This window comes from Pipistrellus kuhlii, unplaced genomic scaffold (genome assembly GCF_014108245.1).
Source record: "Pipistrellus kuhlii isolate mPipKuh1 unplaced genomic scaffold, mPipKuh1.p scaffold_m20_p_7, whole genome shotgun sequence".
NCBI lineage: Eukaryota > Metazoa > Chordata > Mammalia > Chiroptera > Vespertilionidae > Pipistrellus > Pipistrellus kuhlii.
In genome coordinates, this window is record NW_023425573.1 from 4253511 (window position 1) to 4278196 (window position 24686).

At 37.0% G+C, this 24686-nt stretch overlaps 1 protein-coding gene across 2 annotated transcripts in view; it reads left to right on the forward strand.

Annotated features, from left to right (window-relative positions):
* ERBB4 (erb-b2 receptor tyrosine kinase 4) overlaps window positions 1-24686 on the forward strand; it is an 819175-nt gene that overhangs the window by 442665 nt on the left and 351824 nt on the right. For both annotated transcript variants that reach the window (XM_045575406.1, XM_045575407.1), the window contains exon 3: window positions 7723-7909. In XM_045575406.1, coding sequence (XP_045431362.1) covers window positions 7723-7909 — 187 coding nt within the window. The remainder of the gene's footprint in view (window positions 1-7722; window positions 7910-24686) is intronic.

Consider the following 24686-nt stretch of genomic DNA (forward strand, 5'->3'; position numbering starts at 1 on the left):
TAGTTCTCTACTCCTCACTCTTTTCTGGGATACTACAGATTATTTTGTTTCAAGTCTAGGGATCATAGTATTCACTATTATATTTGACCTAGAGGCCTGTCGCATGAAAATTCACTTACTGGAAGGGGGAGGTCCCTCAGTCTGGCCGGCCCTGCCTCACAGTCCAGGAGCCCTAAGGGGTGGGAGGTGACCTGGTGGACAGTGAAAGGCAACCCTCCCATCGCACCTCCGCTGCTGCCACTGCCGGCAGTGCAAGCCTTGGCTGGCTCTGGTTACCTGAGCCTCGGAAGGCCCTGAGCAGGTGGGCAGTCAATGCCCGAGGCTTGCCTGTACCTCAGACCAGCCCTGGGTAGCTGGGCAGTTGACATCTGAGGCTTGACTGTGCCTTGGGTTGTCCCTGGGTGGCTGGGGGACTGAGGGGACTGGGTGACTCTGGAGGCAGGTGTGCAGAGCTGCTGGGCCATGCGCCTGCTGTGCAGGCAGGGCTGAAAGGCCTGGGCGCCATGATCTTGTGGCTGTAGATGTTGCCATCTTTGAGGGCGTGGCATTCAATTAGCATATTCCCTCCTTATTGGCTGTGGGTGTTGCCATTTTTGTGAGGGTCTGACAGTCAATTAGCATATTTCCTCTTTATTAGGATTATTTTTGAATTATATATAATTGGATATGAGTACACAAGAAAGTGGAGTAGAATTTAAGAATTCAGAACTAGTTCGACTCTCTGCAGGAGGTCTCTAACAAAAGTAAAGAGGTACATTTTCAAATGATGCTTATATTAAAGAAAAATAACCAACAAAATTAGACTTGCTGATTAATTTGACTAGGAGAAAATTTAGGAAATAGTTTTACACACTTAGTAAAAAATGTATAATTGCTTTTAACATACATAAATTTGTCCTAAACATTGATTAAATTTTTAGAAATCCTGAGGTTCTGAAATCACATAAATCTTAAGGTAGATGAAGAATCATTGAAGGATCGATTTACTATTCCACTGAGGACAAAGACAGGGAAAACTGCTAAAACGAAAGAGTAGAAGCCTGGTAGGTGTGGCTCTGGGGTTGAGCACCGGGCCAACCAAGAGGTCACAGGCCTGTTGTGATTTTGAGATCAGGGCACAGGCCTGGGTTGCTGGCTCAGTTCCCAGTAGGGGGCATGCAGGAGGCAGCCAGCTGATCAATGATTCTCATCATTGATGTTTCTCTCTCTGTATCCCTTTCTCTCTCTCTGAAATTCAATAAAAACATTTATAAAAGAAGAAAGGACTTGTGCTTGTATAAAAAAAAATGCAGTTAGTTGTGAAATGAAATAGAGTTTTAAAAATAATGCTATTTTTTTTTTCTTCCTGGAATGATTTGCAGGTAAATGGAAAGCCCACTGATGCAATGAAATCTTGCTAATCTTTGATTAGATTTGTATCCACTGTATCCACTGGGAATCTTAGGATGTTTATAACTGCAGATGCCACATTAAAAATATTTTATGAGAAGAATACTCATAATTTTTTTTTCCTTTAGAACAAACCATGTATTTTTTAAGATTGATCCTTAGTATGGTATGGGAAGTTGGTAATATTTATTTTGTTTTGCCATTTATTTTGGTTTCCATCATCAAATGCCATGAGCAAAACAAATTTGCCCCTTGGCTTGGAAGAGTTTGGAAGCATTTAAAGCTTTAATGATCTTCAGATGTATTCACTCCTTGGCCAAAGCAGATGTAGAAGCTTTGACAATGGAAATTAATCAATTATAGTCAGCTCAAGCTTACACCACAAAGAGAGAGATATCTTCAGGTGAGTATTCACACTTTGGTTGGCAAAATAGGCAATTTCTTAAAAATAAAACTTAGCAAGCCAGAACCAGAGTCAGGGTTTTCTCTTCACTGAGGCATTCTGACAAGGTCTTCTCACCACTGTGGTTCTTGGGCACAAATCAGGATTGTGTTGTTTCAACAACAATTTAATTAGCAGAATGTTTATGAAACGTTTTCATAAACATTCTGCTAATCTCAAAAGACCATAAGCATAGATTCTTACTTTCCAATTCCATTCCATTCAGCAGCCATTAATGGATGTTTGCTCAGTGCCAGAGTCTGTACTAAGGGCTAGAATGTACACAGAAAAAAAAAAAAAAGTATAAGGAACCAGGCCTTTCTTTTAGGAATACATTGCAACTGGACAGGCAAGACATAATCATGCCAAAGTTACATAACAAAGGAATTAAAAGCAACAGTTCTTATGCAATGATGTTATACTCAGTTTTGTTTTCAAATTCAATTCTTTACAGAGAGCTCATTTTGGCTATTATTAGAGATCATATTTGTAATATAATAGTTAGCATCTATTGAATACTTATTTGTCAGACATTTTATTATATCTTTTAATCTTTATAAAACTTTTATAACAATGAGGAAGGTGAGGTTTATTAGAATAAACAATTTGATGAAGATCATGAAACCAGGCAACAAAAAGGCTGGATCTGAGCCTAACTTTGCTTGGCAGTTGAGACTTAATTTCTCACTATTATAATTTCCTTACATAAGTTCTTTGTTTAGAGTTGTTTTATTTTCATAAAAAGGTCTTAGAGAGTTAAACAAATTGTGCTACTAAGATTATGTTGCCTAAAGTGTAACTGGCATGGTTGTGTTTCCTTACCAGGCAATGTAAAAATTAATTATCCCTTTCAGATATCTCTTGACTTTTACCAGGATTGCCTAGTGAGCTGCCAAAATTAACATATAACCATGTTATTGACTCTTTTTTTAAGGAGGGTATGAAGTTCTTTGTTGATTACTCATGGAAAGAGATGCTAGACAAGCTTCTTCCCTTCTATAGTTTTATCCGGCACCATAATTCAATATAGATATATTTATTGCATAGAACGTGCCCACAATCATCAATAACGACATGAACTTTAAGTGGTGTACTCCAGGTCACCACCCAGTGACTGTCACATCCACCGCACCAAGGGTTTGGAGGACTGTGGCTTCTGCACCCAGGCAGGTTGTAAATAACTTCCAAATGGAACCTGGCATTCCTCAGAGGAATTCTAATTCTGCCTTCAGAGTAGACTAACTCTACACAGCACCTGTCTGAAAGAACATACTTATCGGAGTGATGATCAGACCGTTACATCTTTCTCAACATTAAGCCAAAAGTAATCCGACCATTGCTAGGTTGTTTCCTGTGATTTTATTTGCAATCAGTATGCACTGTAGCTCATGTTATCTGCCGTGGGGCTTCTTACTGAGATATCTCAAGATAGTTGTTCATAGACAGGTCTTAAGAGTACCTGAAAGGATGTGACTTTGAATACCAGAAAAATAGAAGAATTAGGTGGTAGAAATTAAGGCCTAATTGATTGCATTACAATATAAGAATTTTAAATTTATCCTCCAAAATTTGTTAAAAAGCTATTGGTTCTGTGACCCCCTGCAGACAGAAAATGTTACAGCAATAAATCTTGGGTTGAGATATTTGTGTTGTATTTTTCCTCCTATTGTTTACATTGTTTGTCTGGATAGGAGAAGGGGATATGTGGAGTAAGGTGAATAGAGCTTTCTCCATCATTATCATCAAATAATTCACTCTCGGTGAATTACATATTACCTACTTTTGGTGGCTTTGTTCAAAGTGGGTTAAACAGATGCATCCTCCACATGGACATATAATGATGTCCAGAGCTCACATAGCAAAAGGACATTGGTTAAGCTGATGTTTAAATTGCACACACTATTTTGCAAGACAAGAGAATAACAAGCAGAATGCACAATAAAAGAGGCTCATTTTCAACACCAGAATCTCGGTTATAATAAACAATTCTTCCAGTCCCTGGATCTTAACAAAGGAGTAGCTGTTGCTTTAACCTGGACATCTATGAAGAAAACAGAATTGTTTCAAAGAACAATTTAATGACTACCCTAGAATTAGAAATTCATACATTTTACAATGTAAATAATTTAAATAGAAAAACATTAAATAATATATGGATGCAGATATGTTCACAGTTATGATTTATGTTCTCTTATAACTGAAGGCACTTGGAGCTTCCTCTTCTGTGCTGTTTTGATCATTCTCTATGTGTCCAGCATTGTTTTTGGCTCCTACCTAGAACACTTCTTATATCAGATCTCTTATTATTTATAGTTTCTGCTATTGTGTTTTAAAAGCCATGCTAAATAGCACATCTTTATTAATTAACTATAGGTCCGGTGCATGAATTGCATACCAGTGGCGTCCCTCAGTTGGCTTGCAGGATTGGGCTGAAACCGGCTCTCTGACATTCCCTAAGGGGTTCTGTATTGAGAGAGGGGGAAGGTTAGGCCAAGGGACCCCACCAGTGCATGATCCGGGCCTGGGAGGGATGCAGGAGGTTGGCCAGCCAGGGAAGGAATATGGGAGGGTTCCAGGGCATGTCCTGCCTGTTTTGCTCAGACCTGATTGGCTGGACCCCAACAGCAAGCTAACCTACCAGTCAGAGAGTCTGCCCCTGGTGGTCAGTGCATGTTATAGCAGGTGGTTGAGCAGCTTTAGTATATTATTAGCATACTACTCTTTGTTTGGTTGAAAGGATGACCAGACAACTGGATACTAGCATATTAGCTAAAAATAGTTCATTTCCTAATAAACATTATAAAATTGCTGCTGACTTCACTTCTTCACTCATAAGTTTCTTTTTAAAAATATATATTTTTATTGATTTCAGTGATGAAGGAAGAGGGAGGGAGAGAGAGATAGAAACATCAAGATGAGAGAGAGAATCATAGATTGGCTGCCTCCTGCAAGCCCTACACGCTAGGCCTGTGCCTTGACATGGAATAGAAACGTGACTTCCCAGTTCACATTGACTCTCAACCATTGAGCACAAGTGTACACAATTGAACGGACTCTGTATCCCACACATCCAAAATCCATGCCCTTACCACTTAGATATTTGTTCCTGGTCTACCCATTCTTCCCAAGTGCATGGGCATTGGTGGCAGAGTCTGCTGTGTGGAGGACCAAGCTGGGAAAAATGATATCACAGGCCCTGAATGATGACTCAGGGATATCTGGAATTGGAGTTCTGGAATCACAGTGGTTTGGAGCATGGTCAAGCAAACATGAGTGCTGACTCCAGATGGGCACTTCTCTTCACTCCACAGACCTGGCTTAGTGGTGAAGGTGTGGCCAGAGAACAGCTGGAGTGCTCAACACATACTTATTGGTTTCTCACCATGTACCATCACTGTTCTAATCACTTGGGACACACGATTGGATGAATCAGTGTTCTGTCTTTGTAGATCTTGTATTCTTGGAAGAGGAGCGGTAGACTGTTATTGCTAAATTTAATAAATGTATAAACTCTACAGTGCATCAGAAAGTGAAAAGTAGTGTAGAAACAATGAAAGTTGAAGCAGGGGATGTGGGAGGGTTGGCCTCTACTGAGAAGTTGAGATTTGTGTAGAAACTTGAAGGCACTGAGGAAATTAGCCAAGAAGATAACAAGAGGGAGAGAAACGGAAGCCTTTGAGAGTGATGTGAGCACCTAGGGATAGGACCACGGTTGTCATGTGGGAACAACAAAGAGAATGAAAAAGGAGAGAGAGAGAGAGAGAGAGAGAGAGAGAGAGAGAGAGAGAGAGAGAGAGAGAAAGTCAGAATAAAAACACTGATGGCCAGATTCCATCGCACAGAATTATAATGATACCTATAAAATGTAATTTAAATTTTTGTGTAGACACAATAAAAAGTTAAATAGAGCCAGGTCAACTTAACTTTAATAATCCAGTTTATAGAATGCAATATATCTAAAATGTAATTTTAATCCTTAATCTCTGAAGTCCAGAGTGTATTTTGCATTTACAACACATCATTCAATCTTTACTAGCTACATTTCAAGTGCTTAATAGCCCAATATGGCTAGTGCTTACTGCACCAGCCTGACCAGATAGAGGTTTTGACTCATCATTGGAAACATTTTGCATTACTCTGAGTGACTTGGGAGAAGATTCAGCATTTCAAGAATGTAAGTGTCATGATATGATTTTTGTTTGATCAGGGGTAGCCTTAACTAAGAAAACACCATAAGCGATCAAGAGTAGAAACAGAGATTTATTACAGTAATCTTGATGAGAAGTGATGGTGGCTCAGATGACAGCAGTGGCTGACATAGTACAAAGTGTTTGGATCCCTGATCATTTTCAATATGGGACACATAGGAAGGGGTATAAGAGGAGAATCAAGAATGATCTCAGGACTTTGGCCTGAACAATAGGAAGGATAGCTGGACTTCAGCTGAGATGGGGAAGGCCATTGGAGGGCTGGGGAAAGGAAGATGCGGGTCAGTTTTAGAGTTGTATGTCTGAGAAGTGTATCAGATATTCAAGTGAAGATGTAGAGAAGGGAGCTGGACATGAGTGTGGACTTTAGGGGATAGTTTGAAGGTAATAGTTTGGAGATTGGCAAACTTGGACCAGGATAAGATCACCAAGGGAGTAAAAGTGGAAGGAGGAGAGAATACCAAAGACTGAGCACTGGGACATCTGAAATTAAGAGGTCTAAAATAACATGAGATTGACATTAAAAAAATATAAAACATTTTAGTACTTTTGCAGTGCATTTAATTTTTCATAAAAATGCCACACATGCTCATAACTGTCATTATGATCTTGTTCTTTTTACTGAAAATCTATAACTTTATTTTTTAAATTGAATTTATCTGGTGATACCGGTTCACTAAACCCTATAGGGTTTTAAGTGTACAACTCAATAAGACATCCTCTGCCCACTGCAGCCATTGCTCCAAGCAAAATCTCTTAAAATGAAACCTAAAGCTTTTTTTGTGACTTTTTTTTTTTTTGCTTTCAAATGTCTCATGCACCTTCAATTAATTAATTTATATTATATATAAATACATTAAAGAGTAGACAGTAAAAATAAAGATTGTATTCATAATCAAGTGATTGACCATAATGTCTTTAATGCATATTTTTATATAAGTGTTCCCCAGAGACAGAGGGGGCCGCTGTTCTTCCATAGTTTAGCATTCAACAAGAAAATTAGCAGTATGAAACCTGTCCCAATTAACAAACTGATACAGCTTTGTTTTATTTGTGATAAGCTTACCAGTTGCATTTTTATATGACATTTGATTGATGGTCATGTATTCTTACTCATTTCAGTTTGTCAATAAACGGGATTTTGCCCTAACTGGTTTGGCTCAGTGTATAGAATGTTGGCTTGTGGACTGGGGGTCCCAAGTTTGATTCTGGTAAAGGACACATGCCTGGGTGTGAGATAGATCCCTAGTGGGGGGCTTGCAAGAGACAGCCAATCAATGATTCTCTCTCATCATTGATGTTTATATTTCTCCCCCTCTCCTTTCCTCTCTAAAATTAAAAATATATATATATATATATACATTAAAAATATAAATGAGATCTCCATGCCTTGAATTATACTCAACTCTCAAGTATAAAGAATGCATCCTAAAACAAAATCCATTATTTTACTGTAGGCACATATGTGACTTTAAAAAAATACAACTCATATTTCAAATGAGATTTTTAACTCTTTGTGATATTATATCATCAAGGCAATTGTTTACAACATGGTGTGGAAATGGGTATATTATTAACAATGAAAAATAGACTTGTGACTTATTTTTAAGTAAATGACTACATAAATATGCCGATACACAATCTTCAGTGTTTTAACACAGGCATTTATTTGTCTCTTTCCAGTCTATTCGAGAAGTCACGGGCTATGTGTTGGTGGCTCTTAACCAGTTCCGTTACCTGCCTCTGGAGAATTTACGCATCATCCGTGGGACAAAACTGTATGAGGATCGATACGCCTTGGCAATATTTTTAAACTACAGAAAAGATGGCAACTTTGGGCTGCAAGAACTTGGACTGAAGAACTTGACAGGTAAGGAACATATATAAAATAGTAAAAATATTCTCATCAATATAACGTTGTAGGCACACACCTGTGTGTGTGTGTGTGCAGTTACTGCAGTGTGTGTTACATTGAGGAGCACTATAAAGCATTTAATATCTACTTCTTATTCCTTTTGTGAGAACGTGTTCCCTATGACGCCCTTGTTTTAGGCTCAGATATTGTGAGTGCAGTCTGAGGGAGACCTTAATACTGTTATCGCAGCTGAACACGTGCACACTGTTGAGGAAATGCTCAGTGACGGAAAACCTAGATAGGAAGCAGGTGTCAGAGTGCTGTGTCTGGGGTCTCAGGTGGATGGCCGACCATATCATCAGAGCAGCAGGAAAGCAGCTCTCTCATTAAAGCTCAGTAAATACACCAGCCGCTGTATCTAGAATTTAGTTCAATTCCGTAGTTTTGGAAAACTTATCTAATGTATTAATTCAGTTTTGATTTCTCCTATGTAGTAACTCACTAAATGCCCCTGTGATTCTTTCTCAGAGCGCTTTAATTTCTTATTGTCAGTGATTTCCCCCCCTAACCAGGAAGACAGTCTGCTAACAACCTAATGCTATCATCTTGCTACAAGAAAACACACATGGTAGGAATTTATTTTTAAACTGATCTTTGCAACCCACGATATCTTCTTAGTTCAGACACTTCAGAGTTCACACAGTTCAAGCCCAGAAAGGCTGCGGTGGAAGGCTTTTTTGAGGCAGGATTTCTAATCATACATTTTGCCATGGGTGCCTGCAATCAAAATGTGCTAATTAGTAATTAATTATCATCCCACAGTGGGAGAAAGAAGTCTAAGCTATTAATTTAATCTAAATTAATATCTGTATATTTTGCATCAAAATATATAGTGCCTTTCTATGTATTTGAGTTCATTCACTGTCAGTTTCTTGATATTGAAAAAGTAATACTTTAGAATATTACTTTAAAATGTTAAGAAATATATAACATTATTGCTAACAGGATATTTAAATTATTTATTTTATTTATAGTGTGTGTAAAATATATCATTTTAAGTTAGAAGTAACTTCATCATTAGCCAGACATGGGAGCTAAAATTGGAATATTTTGGATGCAGAAAGGAATACTGATTATGTTATTGACTTTGGACATGATTTCCATAGAACTGAATGCATGATGATAAATGCAAAATTTTTGGAATTTATATATTACTTCATCAACATTTTTATTTTGTCTCAAAGATAGCTATCTTACAAAAAAGCAAGTTTTTGTTTTTTGGTTTTTTTTTTACTAAATTACTACTTGCATGGGAATACTGTAATGATAGGAAGAAGAACTTGGAAATGGAATGGTTAGAGAAAATTGCCTAAAATTAGGACTCTAAAAATAATATGATTCAGTTAAAAATTGCATAGGAAGCATTGAGTTTTCTTCACAATTTTTCTATGCTTAAAACAAAGAAGAAATGAATAATGGTTTTGAAATTTTTATAATTCTTGAATTATATTATTATTTTATAACATGTGATATTTATAAACTTTTTCACACATAGGTATAAATTTAATACATAAATATGTACACTTTTCTCACCATACTTTAAATTAAACATTTGAATTTGTATTTTATGAATTATAAGGATATCTATTTGAGTATGTGAAATTTGGGATCTATAAATATATAATTTAAGTTTTTCAAAAGCTGGCCAAATACTCTCTTTTTTAAAACCAACATATTTATGTACTAGTGTCTTTATTTAATATTTTATAAGTATTCTAATTGGTTAACTGCATGTTAGGTCATCCTGATTAGATTATTTTTGAGATGTGGGCAAAAACACATTTTAAACAAAAAGTGAAATGTTAAAATATTTTGGGGAGGCCTCAATAAAAAAGTAAAAAGTACATTAAGTTTACTGAATTCTGGTCAACTAAAAATAAAATAAAATGCTTCATCCAGGAGATGCATCTAAATGATGTTGCATTTGAAGAATGTAACTTCCGACCATTACATTTGAATGTCTGTCTTCAAACATGCATAAACTATCAATTAAAATAGTACAACTAACACAGTACCTTTTAAAGTTTAAGTTTCATAACCCCCTTCACATTATTCAGTAATGTTCAAATAAATAACCTGATATGGAAATGGACAGGCCATTTGTAATTGACTCAATGTATTTTTAATAAGTATGGATGTGGAATGAGAAAACTATTCAAAAGTGAGGTCCCTTTTTTTCTTTAAAATGGAAAATTCCACCTCACTGTGTTGTTTTAGGCATTAATGAAATAAGCCGGGGAACTTAGAATTGATTCCAAGAATACAGTATGGCCCTTTCACATAGAGGCTGCTTAGGGAATCTTAGTTTTCCTTCTCTGTATTGTTTTGTTTTTAGCTTTTTAGCTTTCCTTTGTTTAAGCACACCGATGAAACAACCTTACAGGTTCTGCATACTCAAATCCTTCCTGTTGCTTCATTGAGGTTTTGAAACGTGACTTGTTGAGACAAAAAGTGGCATGGAAGTTCATAGCCTCTTCTGATACTACTTTGAAATTGCTTTAAGTATAAGATCATTTCTCTGGAAGTGAAAAGCCTGAGGCTATTTATTTAGTCTGTTCTCGGTACTACTGCTGTCTAGGTGCTCCCCAGTACTGTGCTCCTGTTGTTCAGTGGCTCGGGCCAAGCACCTGTTGCCCCAGCCCTTCATTTCAAATCTCCATCATCATGGTTCATCTTTCATTGACCCTGACATTTGTCTTGACCTAAACAACAGACATACTCACTCTGAGTTCTTTTTCTGACATCACTGTTCCTAAGTGTTCTTCAGTTGCTCTGTGTAAGGTCTGACTAATGTTTGAGTGGGTTCAACTAGCCTAGCTCAGATTGCTGTCAGATACAATGTTTGACAAAGGCACTGCTAATATTTACAATGAGAGAGCTACACAGCATGTTCTGAAATCTGGAGAAAATAATTGATTCTGAGAATATTCCTAACTTAAGGATAAACTACTTGGAAACATTATTTAATCAAAACTAACATACTGAAAATCCTCTGAGTCAGATGGAATCCATGAAGAGTGGTATATTCCTATGAAGGTGTCAATTTTAAGATCAGGTCTATAATTTCTAAAAAAAAAATAATATTCTAATCAATGTTTTTAAAGGACATCATTTGCTTGTCATGCCAGATGCTGTATAGTGATTAAAAGAAGGAAAGCCATAAGCAATGTGTTTTTGTGTACAGGCAAAACAGAAACATATATTTGAAAGGAAATGTTATAAATATGGGGTCAGATAGAGTGATCATTTTCGCAAATTTCTAGAATGTGTTCATAGATTTAGAGAACCAATTTGTTGTCCCTAAGACACACTAAGATCTGTATGTACCCTTCCCTAAGAGAGAAAGCATATTAAGGTAAAAATACTTTGTTATGAAAGCTCATTTATTGAGAAAGCATGCTTGTTTGCTTATGGCCCTCAGAAAATGGGAGGGGGTCTTGGCTCTGCAGGGTCCCGAATGCAATAATAGAAACTGATTGGATAGCATCATGAATCTATGATTTCATTCTGAGGTAAGCAGTAAACATATGAGAATATCTGCTTCCTCGACTTGAGAGCAGGACATTAGCTTTGTTGGGCCTGCAGATACCAACGATGATGGAAGGAGACTCGCCTTGGGGCAGTGAACACATAACAGTGCAGACGATGTGTGTGAAATTGTGCTCTTGAAACCTGTATAATTTTGTTAACCAGTATCACCCCAAAAGATTTAGTAAAAAATGGGGTAAAAGAGTTTGCAAACTTTCTGCATCCATTCCCAGTCACCAAGCAATGCTGGGGCCAGAGTCATTAGCTCTTTGCACCTTCTGAATTGCCAGAATCAAACCAGAGCTCTGGAGGCAGTGAGTCATGAATTTGTATTTCAGAAGGAAGAAAGAGTGTATGCAATCTCTGACAAGTCTCTAATGCAATTTAAAACATAAGTAAACTTTCTCAGTCTCAGATAAGAAGTGAGGCTTCATGTTGCTATCTTCCAATGTTTATCGAAGTGACAATTATTATATTGTTATAGATTTATACATTTTTTAAAAAATGCTTTCATGTTCCTTTTTAGAATGTTCTCACACACACAGTTCAAGAATGCTGACTGGGAAAGTATTTTTATTGTTATTTTGCATATAAGACCCAAGGTCTTGGGGCTAATGGGGCCAACTTGTGTGAAATCTAAGATTAGTTCCCATCTCTTCATATTGTGCCATTCATAACAATGCTTAGGACAATGTCTCAGGATGAGACCACAGTAAGCAAAATAATAAATTTCTTTAAACATAAACATTTTAAAATTAAGCAGAAGAACTTAAGTTTATATTTTAGAAAGAACCTTGACTTTAATTGTGACATGATACTTGAATACATCATGGGTGTATGTACAGAAAATGGCAGTCAGTTGACAAAAATACATAAATAAATACACAAAATGATAATATTGTAAACACTAGATTTGATTTTAAAGATCAATTAATTCATTTTATAACCACTGCCATTCAACAGTGGCTTTCGAAAATCAAGGTTACTATACTCTTAGCTACTAGCTGACAAATATTTGTTAACCGTTAGTTTTAATGGGGAACGTTTAGGATTCTTTGGAATGTGATGCCAGTTCAAATATTTATTGACTCTGTATTGTTCTACTCGTATTTTCAAGACACACTGAGATACAAGCCCTTCCAAGTTATCTCTGCACATCTGTCTCCTCTCAGTAAATATTAAATTTCTCACAAATATTTACCCACCAGCCACTGTGCGAACACATTGGAAAGTATTTTCCCCACTACTATTATTATTACTTAAGAGTCAACCGCAGCCATTTTCATGTTTTACCTTCTAAAGCACTACTGCCCAATAGAACTGTCTGTGGTGATGGAGACGGTCTCTGCTGCACACTTGAGTAGCCAGTAGCCAAAAATGTAGCTACTTAAAACCTGAAATATGGCTAGTGAGATGAAGGGCATTAAGCTTTAATTTTATCTAATGCTAATTCAGTTACATTTAAATAGCCTCCTGTGCTGGTGTTGATCATATTCGTGCTGTACTGAGTGGATACCATGCTTTATCGAACCCAATCAGGAGGTGGGGACTGTATTACCAAGCATGGCTAATCAGAGTGCAGGGTCTGAATCCAGACTCCCTCTGTTCACATTCTCTTCTGAGGCAAGAAATATGCCTTTCTAAGCCTCCGTATCCTCATCTTCAAAGGAGTACAATGAGAATGGACAATTGGCAAAATGGTTGTGAAAGTAGAATTATAAATTTCACATATAGCATTAAATATAGTTCCTGCAATAAATGTTATGCCTTATTTGAGAAAAAAGTCTGCTTTTGGTAAAAGGTAATAGAAACAGTCTATTTTTATAACAATTGAAAGCATGTTAGGTGATGTAATTAAATATAAAATGTGTCATTTATGATTTAGGATCTAACCGCATTTTATATTTGAGTCAGCTGGGCGCTGGAATCCAGGTATTGCTTCTTACAGTGCTTTAAGCTGCTAGATGTTGTAACTTAGGTTCTTGTTTGTCAGAATGTGACTTTTTAAAAATAAGTTGTTTTTTGTTTGTTTGTTTGTTTGTTTTTACTCTCACATTCAGTTTCCACAATATAAGTATACTAGAGGCCCGGTGCATGAAAATCCATGCACTGGAGGCAGGGTCCCTCAGCCCAGCCTGCCCCGTCTCACAGTCTGGGAGCCCTCAAGGGCAGGAGGCGACCCAGCAATCAGGGGAAGGCAAAGTCCCATCACACCTCTGCTGCTGCCACTGCTGGCAGCACAAGACTTGGCTGGCCCTGTTTATCTGAGCCTCCTGTGGCCCTAGGTACTGGGGAACTGCCATCTGAGTCTTGCCTGGGCCTCAGGCCGGTCCTGGGCTGCTGTGGGGCTCAGGGGACTGGTCGCCACCATCTTGTGTCTTTGAGTGCTGTCATCTTTGAGGGAAGGGCAGTCAGTTAGCATATTTCCTCCTTATTGGCTGTGGTGACAGCATGAGGGTCAATTAGCATATCCCCTCATTATTAGATAAGATAGTTATAAATAGTTCCCATATTCTGTTTCTTAATGACTAAATTAAGACAAGTAAGTTCTAGGATATTATAATTATTTTATTACAAAGAAACTAATGAAAAGTGTTGAGAATTATTTCTGGCATAGTCATTGCCTATACCTTTAGTCCATATTCAAAGTTTATCATCATAATATAACATATAACAACAAATAAATCACAAAAGAAACTCATCCATAAAATATTTTATGAATTAGATACCTACTATATATCATTAAATCTAAATATAGTAATATGTAAAAAAAAAAAAAAGTGGTACAACAAACCTTATTACTTTCCTAGAATTATAGAAAGATAAATGCTATTATAATGGTGAAACTGTTCATTGAAGAAGTATATAAAACACGTTGCAAATGTAGTAGCCAATATTTCATAAATGATGAATTGAATTTTCCATTTATCGGTATCTATGAGGGAATAGATAAATGAGAATTTGCATGGCTCAACACCTTTTGATGTAATAAACATCACTAGCCAGGAAATTTGAATTACTGTGTGGTTGTTTTTTTCCTGAGATATAGCTGATTTATTGACACTATTAGTGAAAGAGATGAAGCTATTGTTCAAAGGAGAAGTCATGTACACTAGGAAGTTTCTTAAACTTTGCCCTTTTAGTGATACATATGAGCTAGAATTCATGATAAAATATCTGAGAGAAAAGAGGATCTTTTCACTTGTAATTTCTTAACCCATGTAATACCAGTCTACCCAGAATTCAATTCATGGCTTTTATATGTTGCTCTATAGTAGTTGCCATAATATTTTTTCCTTTCCCCACCCTTAATACTTTATGACACATTCTGTGCAATACATTTTATAGCTCCTAGCTAAAATTGTATTGTAGGCTAAGTCACATTGTTTTGAATCATAATAATCATTATAATTTTCAAAAGTATTTACAAGGAAAAGTAAGAAAGATGGTGAGCCTCTCTCTTCCTTTTAAGATAATTCAATTTACTCAATCTCATTTGCTCTGTGATACAAATCAGAAGTTTGGTTTTATAGTATCAGTAATATTGAGAAAAGCTAATATCAGAAAGGTTATTTTTAAATTTTCTATCTTCTATGAAATAAAAGGCCTCTGGCTTTATTTAAAGCTTTTTAGTGACACATAATGAGCATATTCTGCCAACTATTAACAAAGTAAATAATGTCTTTAATTGTAATTGTTCTCCCATTTCTCAAAACTTTCTACTTTAATATTTCTCAGGGTGGCTCTAGATTATGTATAATTCTACATCTGCTGATATCCCCTCAAAAATGCTATTATAAATTCTGCTAGTTTTTAAAAATATACTTTTATGATTGACTTCAGAGAGCAAGGGAGGGAGGGAGGGAGGGAGGGAGGGAGGGAGGGAGAGAGAGAGAGAGAGAGAGAGAGAGAGAGGGAGAGAGAGAGAGAGAAACATCAATGATGAGAGAGAATCACTGATTAGCTGCCTCTTGCAGGGCCCCCACTGGGGACTGAGCCAGCAGCCTGGGCATGTGCCCTGACTGCAAATCCAACCATGACTTCCTGGTTCATAAGTCTTGGCTCAACCACTTAACCACTGCACCGACTGCTGGGTTTTTTGTTTGTTTGTTTGTTTTGTTTTGTTTTTTGTTTTCAATATATTTTATTGATTTTGTAGAGAGTAAGGGAGAGATAGAGAGTTAGAAACATCTTTGAGAGAGAGTCATTGATCAGCTGCTTCTTGCACACTCCCCACTGGGGATATGCCCGCAACCAAGAAGCATACATATATGTTCTTTGGCTAATCCCTTCACCTTCTTTCAGCCAGTTTTCATCTCCCCTTCTCGCGGGACAGGACCCAAATGTAATCCAAATGCATCATTTATCTACAAAAGAATGTGAAATTTGACACAAGTTTTTAGGGTATCACTCAAAGAATACCATTGAGCATGTACTGCAAGGCAAAGATAGAGAAGATAATGAGGGCAGTCCTTGCCATATGTACGGATTCATATCTTCTATAGTAAAGGCAGAAAAATGAAATGAAACAGAGAAGCAGCCCACGCCATTGCTATCACTTTTCATATTGTGGATATGAGGCTGAATTTCACACATATGCATTACATTGTCATATCATGTAGTTAGAAATTACATGTCATAATGATAAATCTTTGCAATTAAAATTGCATCATGCTTCAAATGCAGGCCTGTGGTGCTCAGGGAAAAGGGGTGAATCAACAATTAGTGTCTTGGCTCAAGTGCCTCTTAAAAATTAAGAAAAATCCTATCTTTTGTGTAACATGAATACATCAGAGATCATCCCCTTTGTGACTTTAGTGAGGATTATCTGATCATTTAGGTAGCTATTCAATTGTTTTATGTATCTAAAATGTATTACTAGCTCCGTGGCTTCTCATGTTATATTTGGTTGATTATTAAATATAAAATATTGAAGAATATTTAAAACTCAGTATACTTATTGAACCATTTTATGTCAATATGGTGCCTGATTTATATTTAAATGAGTGAGATATTTAATGTAGCTTTTTACTTCACTTATATTTTAACCCATTAAAATGTGACTTAGAGATATTCAGCATCAGAGAAGATTTTGAAACATTTTTTTCTGCATCACAAAATCTTACATTTAAAAGAAGGAATAAATGATAATATATAAAACTCAAATTAATAGAAGTTAAAGCTATAATCTACATAACTAAATTTTGCATATGCAAGTAAACGTAAAATGGTGTTCCACAAGATGGTTTCTCTTTGAAAAACATTTCTCATTATAATTGCAAAAGACTACCGAAACCAAGTAGTTCCTAAACTAGAAAAAGTCCTTTGAAATAAATGCAATAGAATTCGTAAGGTGTAAAAGACAATTGAAAATCCATAGATGTCTATAATCTTTGTACATATAACTAAGAGCCAACACTGAATGTTGCCATTTATACTTCTCTGATTGTCACTTCATTCATGGAGAAAAATGTAAAACAGTCACAGAGAATTAGATAGCTTTTTATTGTGTGAAAGATATATTCTATGACTTGGGCATAAAGTCAGGGATAGTTTGGAGAAGGAGAACATGATCAAAATCCAGCTCAGAGGTAAAATGATTGAAAGATTCTTGACATTGGAATATAAATGTTGCCTTAGAATGTTGATTTAGATCCCACAGGTTAAAACCAGTTTATTTATTCTAGATGAAAAAGTATGTTTCTTGATTATGAAAGCAATAATTCCAGCACAGTTTATCCTAATCACAGCAGCATTGGATAGGAAAAAGAACTTGAGTTTTGAAACCTGATCAGTTTGAAAGTTTATACTAGCAATGCAACAGACAAGGGAAATGTCAAAACCATTTAAGTGCCATGTCTCAGTTTTCTCACCTGCAAATGAGAATTGAATGAAAGGTGTCTGCACCCACCCAGTTTGGCTCAGCGGTTGAATGTCAACCTATGAATCTCAAGGACAGGGTCCATTCCTGGTCATGCCTGGCACATGCCCAGATTGAGAGTTCTATTGCCAATAGGGGGTATGCAGGAGGAGCCAATTAATGATTCTCTAACCTCTCCTTTCCTCTCTGAAATCAATTAAATATATCTTTAAAAAATATGTATATATCATAGTGCTTAATTTCCTTTTTTTTTAAGGACAACTGAGGATACAATATTAACCCTTTCAAATAATACTAAATTTATTATGATACCAAATTTTTGCTCTCTGAACTGTTAGCAACTTACATTCAGGCCTTTAATTAAAAAATGCAACTCCTTTAATAGGGTAGGGACATGTATTAGGGCATAATTGTTCAGTGTGCATTCATTTCCTAACATAGAGAAAACAACATGCCTCAGTAATAATATCCACATGTGTGTACACTTATTTTCCTGGTAAGATTGTGCAACCTCAGGGGAGAAGCACACCATTGGATGACATTCAGGGAGAGGGCAACGTGGAACATAAGCAGAGCAACAAAAACATTTCAGTTGGTTTTAAAGACCAAGTTTAAGCCAAATTTTCCCAGTGGAGCCAAGCAAATCCTACTCATTCTTTCTCATTTCTTAATTTCTTAGTTCCTCTCCAGTATTCAAATGCCCCTGCTGGGTAAAGCTACCAATTCTGCTGAGAATTCGTTTCCCCAGAGATTGCTTGTATATGGTATCTGAAACTCATTAATCATTGCTTCCTTTTAAAATTCTCATTACACAGGAAAGAATGCAACTTGAATGCCTAGGTACTTCATACCTGGCTCTAAATAAGCAGAAGTGATGCAAAGTCTATTTTCAGCTCTCCCCACATGCTGAATTTGCAATAAGGATATTTTGATGACTTATTTCAAACTAGAGTCCCGGTGTTGGACATTTGTGCACTCAGAGAGGGTGGGGGTCCCTCAGCTTGGCCTGCACACTTTCACTGCCCGGGAGCCCTCAGGGGAGGTCCAACTGATGGCTTAGGCTCACTCCACATGGCATCCCCCTGGTGATCAATGTGCAACATAATGACTGGTCATTCTGCTGTTTAGTCAATTTGCATATTACCCTTTTATTGCATAGGATTATATAGGAATAGAGGTATAATGCACAAAATTCATACAAGAGCAGGCTTTCCTTTCCCTGGCTGCCAGCACCAGCTTCCCTCTGGCACCAAGGACCAGGGCTTCCCTCACAGCCACAGCTTCATACAGAAGGTTGTTTGGAAGGAACTCTCATCTAATTAGCATATGCCACTTTTATTATTATAGACTAGAGACCCAGTGCACAAAATTCGTACACAGGGGGTGTGTCCCTCAGCCTAGCCTGCACCCTCTCCAATCCTGGATATCCCTCTTATAATCCAGGACTGATGGCTCCCAACTGCTCACCTGCCTGCCTTCCTGATTGCCCCTAACCACTTCTGCCTGCCAGCCTGATCACCCCTAACCACTCCCCTGCCAGCTTTATTGATGACTAACTGCTCCCCTACCAGCCTTTGTGCCCCTAACTGCACTCCCCCATAGGCCTGGTCACCACTAACTGCCCTCTCCTGCAGGCCTGATCATCCCTAACTTCCCTCCCCTGCAGGCCTCTTTCCCCTTAATTGCTCTTGTCTGCAGGCCTGGGCCCCCGCAACTGCCCTTCCCTGTAGGCCCTTTCCTTGCCCCCAACTTCACTCCTCTGCCAGCCTGGACACCCCTAACTGCCCCTCACTGCAGGCTCAGTCACCCCCAACTGCCCTCCCTTGCAGGCCTGGTACCTCCCAACTGCCGTCCTCTGCTGGCCATCTTGTGGTGGCCATCTTGTGTCCACATGAGGGCAGCCATGTTTGACCACATGTGGACAGCCATCTTGTGTGTTGGAGTGATGGTCAATTTTCATATTACTTTTTTATTAGATAGAATAGCTAAATCTCTTAGAAAAAGTAATTCAGAGGCATTTAGAAATTATTAAAAATAATATTTGTTTCTCAACTTGAACTTCTAAGTAAGGGCAGGGGACTGCTGCTAGTGTTTTGGTAGCTACTTGCCATACCATTGCTGGGTCTCTGTGAGTGTGTGAGAGGTGAACCATGTGCTGTCAAAACAGTGGAGACATGAGGCACCTGCAGACTCCGGGCTGCCTGAAGCTTCTGAGTTGCATTCTAAAATTAGCTGCTTTACTCCAAAGGTAAAGACTCAGGGAAACCTGCTCAGTGGCATTTCCCAGACGTTCTCAGTCCGACTTCATATGTTTGAATATATTATCTTACCCTATAATATGGTAATCAAAAGCTTAGATAATACAGAACCACTATAGAGTACTAATATCATTTTTAAAATGCATAGGCACAACAAAAAAGTTCTTGTAATGTAAGCAAATAATCACCATGGCGTTATTGTCTCCATGGCATAAAAGCATATTTAACAACAATTTCTATATCTTTGTTTAAACTTTTTAAATAATGACACTTAAGAGAAAAATTTTGGTAAATAATACATCACTATTTATGTTAAATTATAGAATCAATTTTTATGAAATAATTGTAATAATAAAGCCATACTAGTGAACAGATCATATGTATTTAAAAGTTTAAAAAATGTACCTAAAATTAAGCAAAAGACATATAAGAATACCAAAGAGAGACATAGATAAAATGGGCTTATGCATAGATAATAGAAAAAGAGGTTATTTGTGGGTGTGTATATAGAAATATAATATACATATATGTATATATACATACACACATATACATGTATATATATATATATGTGTGTGTGTGTGTATATATATGAAGAAATATCACATGTATAAATATGATATTTCTTCATGGAAATGTAATATGCATATAAATATACAGATATACCCAGATATATGCATATGTTGATGTGTTTATATAGTTTCTGACTATGATGCATAGCTATGCAAATTGCCTTTGACACATAGCTGAAAATGAGCATAACCAACTAGGTATAAGCCTGCTTTTCTAATCACGTGTGAAATGTTATGGGCTTCTGTGGACTGGTTTTCATATAATATTATTTTTATAGAAAGCAGTGTGGAGCTTACCAGACAGCATAGGAAATGAGTAATCCATACATGTCTATATCCATCCAATGGCACCGAAACCTTTGGAGTGTCAGGGGAATGTGCCCGTGGGCGGAGAGGAATGTACAAAGGCATCGCATGGGAGAAACATGCTGGAGGGCTTTTATTTGATGTCAGACTGCTCTAGGGTCCGTCTTGCAAGAACCCTTTTGGTTTTCTTTTCTTTTTTATGTTTTAAAACACTTGGGTTTCTTTTGAAACATATTGCCAAGGAGAAGAGCAAATTACAAATGAACTGTGTGTTCATTCTCTCTCTCTCTCTCCCTCTCTCTCTCTCTCTCTCTCTCTCTCTCTCTCTCTCTCTCTCTCTCTTTCACACACACACACACTCCAAGGATAACCCAAGATAAGCATTCAACCTGTGTCAGTGTCTCTATAGAGATAGCTGCTGCAGTCAACAGTCAGGATTTGTGAGCTAGCATTCCCAGAACTTGAGATCACAAACAGTATTAACTGAGGACAGAATCAAGAAAAATGGCAATGAAGGAAATACTATTACAGGCACCTAGGTTTTCTTTCTGTTTGCTTATTGGTTTGTATATTTATCAATTTCTGATCCTGAGTCCTTTACTTTTTACCTTTTATGTTAAAGCTTGACAATCATTGGGAAGCTTAATATAACTTTGTTTATACTCGGTACCAGAGTGAGCTTACACAGAATGAATGTATCTTTAAGGCTTGATGGTAAGAGGCATGTTCTTTCCCTCCCAGGAAGAAAGCATGCTTCTCAGCTTCTGTTTGCACACAAAAGATTTTTTCAGAAGAGTTTATGTCGCTCTGTGGTTTAGAAGTCAGAGCTCTCTCCCCAGGGGTGGGCCCTGGGCTGGCATTTGATAACAGTGAACTAACAGGTGCCATCCTCCCATTTTTCACATTGCTGGCCTCTCCCCAGGACAATGGCAGTCTTGTTCTCCGGAGTGGGTGGTGGCAGGGCTGGCTGTGCTGAGAACAAGCCCACTCCTGATGAAAGGTTGCAATTATTATTCTTAGGAAGAAGTAAAAATATAATTCTACATACAGATGAAATGCGAGTCGTGACATTTGACAAGACCTTTTCACTCCCACAAAGGTCTCCCTGAGACTGAACAAATCATCAGGGCCTGCTTCAGCTTCAGGGAACAGTCCTTGCTGAAAGGGGATCCTGTGAATACCGAGGTGTTAAATGGTGTTGTTTGGGGGCAGAACTGTTCCAGATCTTCAGAAGGAGAGAAAATGCTTAAATGTTCCCTTCTCTCTCTCTCAGTGTCTTTGAATCATATGATAGGTAGTTATCAGAGATTTACTACCATGTGCATCATAAAAGAATATTAAGCTATTTAATAGAAAATATTACATAGTAAATATTAAAAATAGTAATGCTGCTAGAAAATGCATATTTACTGTGTAAATACTTATGAATGCACAATAAAATACTATTGTATGTTGCCCACAGTTATGCTTATTAAATAGTATTTATACTCCTTGTGATGAAAGGGACTAACTCCCATAATTTACAAATTAGCGACCAGTCAAACAACCAATAAAATGAGACATAGAGAGGGAAAATGACTTCCCAGAGGACACCGAGTTAGCTAGTTTTGTGTGTAGAACCCACTTATTTTGAACTTTGTGCAATGGTTTATTTTCCTCATTCTACACTGGTGTTTCCCACAATCTAAAGCCTGTATGGTCATTGTGTTCTTTTGCTTGAAGGGCTTCTGTTGGTGTGGAGCCTGATAATTATCTCTATTTATTTGAAGATCTCACTATTTACATAAATTGAACAGTAAATGAATCATTCTTATTATTTCAGAAGCCAGAAGTAAAAGCAAATGTCCCTTCTATTGCTTTGATCATGGTATTATAGCTTGATGTTCCAAAAAGTTTAGAGCCTATTTTTCCTAATTAATGAAAAAAATATATATATATGTAGATATATAGGTAGATAGATAGTATAGATATATCCATATCATTGCTAACACTTATTTGTTGACTTATTGATGACAGCCATTCTGATAGTTGTGAGGTGATATCTTATTGCAGTCTAAAAACATTAATTTAATGATATATATTTGAATTGTTAAGATTATTTAAGATCATGATAGTTAAAAAAAAGAACTTATAATATACAAAACGATATAATGTTCAGTGAAGCCAAAATGGTTTTCTAGTCTGTATGTCAGTGATTTGAAATTCAAACTCTAGTATTTTTCTCTGTAAATAATTATGCTTTGTGAAAATGGTCTTATTTTATAGGTACTTAGTTTCAGCTGATACAATATTTTAAATAATGTCCAGCAGCTAATGGTAGAACTTAATGAAGAATTGAGTAGATGAAGAAACAAATAAGGTGTGTGTGTGTGTATGTGTGTGTGTGTGTGTGTGTGTGTGTGTGTGTGTGTGTGTGTAGCTGTATGTCCTGCTGACTATACAACCATGATATTGTTCTTGTCAAGGCAGGCACTTATGTGGCCTTCAGCCATTCCTCGTCATAGCTGAATGACTTTTAACTGCCTCCCTTCAGCAATCCTTTGTCTCTCTCTCCACAATAGATCACAGTTTTCTTTGGCCTTTGCCTTCTCTGCTGGCTGTGAAGCTTGAAATTCCGTAGTCCTTATTTCAATTTTATCTAGTTCTACTTCACTGAGGGGAGGAGTGGAACTTAAGGTTAAGTGCAGAATATTGCAAGGTCACCTCCTCCAATTAAAAATAAGGTTACTATGTTCTACACTCAAAAGAGTGCAAAAGAAAAAGATTTATGAATAGAAATGCCTTTCTACTTCACCCTTCTCTATTTGTTAGGATATGTATAAAGATTATACATATTACTAAAATAAAAAAATACTATAGCCTTACAAAATACTAAATATCACTATGGACTTATATATATAATTTTAAGAAGCAGCCTTACTTTGATTCCAAAGTGGTCTTATTCCATCTTTCAAAAATGATAGGAGTGGGTATAAATTGGTAGTATTTGCATTTCTGGTGTTATATATAACTAGATTTATTATTTTTTATAATAAATTCAACTTCTGAAAGTTTATGTGTTGATAAAATCTCATGAAACTCAGAACCATTTAAGAATGGATGTTTCTATGAACTATTCTGCCAATTAGATGGCTCTTAACTACAGTCAGTATTTTCTCACTATGTGCATAGCAAATTGTCTCCAACTAGACCTGCATTTTGAAGCTTTATTACTGCCTCTGATTTGGAGACTCATTGATTAGACGATTAAAAGAAACTTTTCACCAAGTTCTGTTTCTAAGCTATGATTACTTATCAGTTTTCTTTAACCACCCTCTCAAGTTAAGACACTATTGCTATGAAAGAAAAGACTTAGAAGTAATGTCAGTTTGGAGAGGGAGATGGATGAATGGGGGGATAAAGGTGAGTTCTAATCTTGGCTCTTACCACCTTTGTTAAGATCACATTTGTTTTGCTTTCTTTACATTAGAAGAGCTAGATATCAGTTATGTTATTTTTATTACTATAAATATAATATGTCACTCTTTTCTATATGATCATGTCCGAAGAGATACCACCAGCATATTCCTGCTTGTATCTCTCACTTCTTTCCACAATGGTTCTTTTTCTCCTCCTCTCTTCCCCCAACTCTTGCCATGGCTGATTCCTTCTCATCATTCAATTTTCATTTAAAAAGTTATGAATCTGCTGAAACCGGTTTGGCTCAATGGATAGAGCATCAGCTTGGGGACTGAAGGGTCCCGGGTTCGATTCTGGTCAAGGGCATGTACCTTGGTTGCGGGCATATCCCCAGTAGTGGGTGTGCAAGAGGCAGCTGATCGATGACTCTCATCGATGTTTCTAACTCTCTATCTCTCTCCCTTCCTCTCTGTACAAAATCAATAATATATATATATATATATATATATATATATATATATATATATATATTTTTAAAAAGTTATGAACCCACAGGAGCTTTCCCTGACAGTATTTTTTAAAAATTCTTTATTGATTAAGGTATTCCATATTTGTTCTTAACCTGCCATTGCCCTACCATCCCCTCCCACACATGCCCTCACTCCTCTGTTGTCTGCGTCCATTGGTTAGGTTTATATGCATGATCTCTTCCCTTTACCCCCACCCTCCCCTATCTTCCCTCTGAGATTTGACAGTCTGATCGATGCTTCTCTGTCTCTGGATCTATT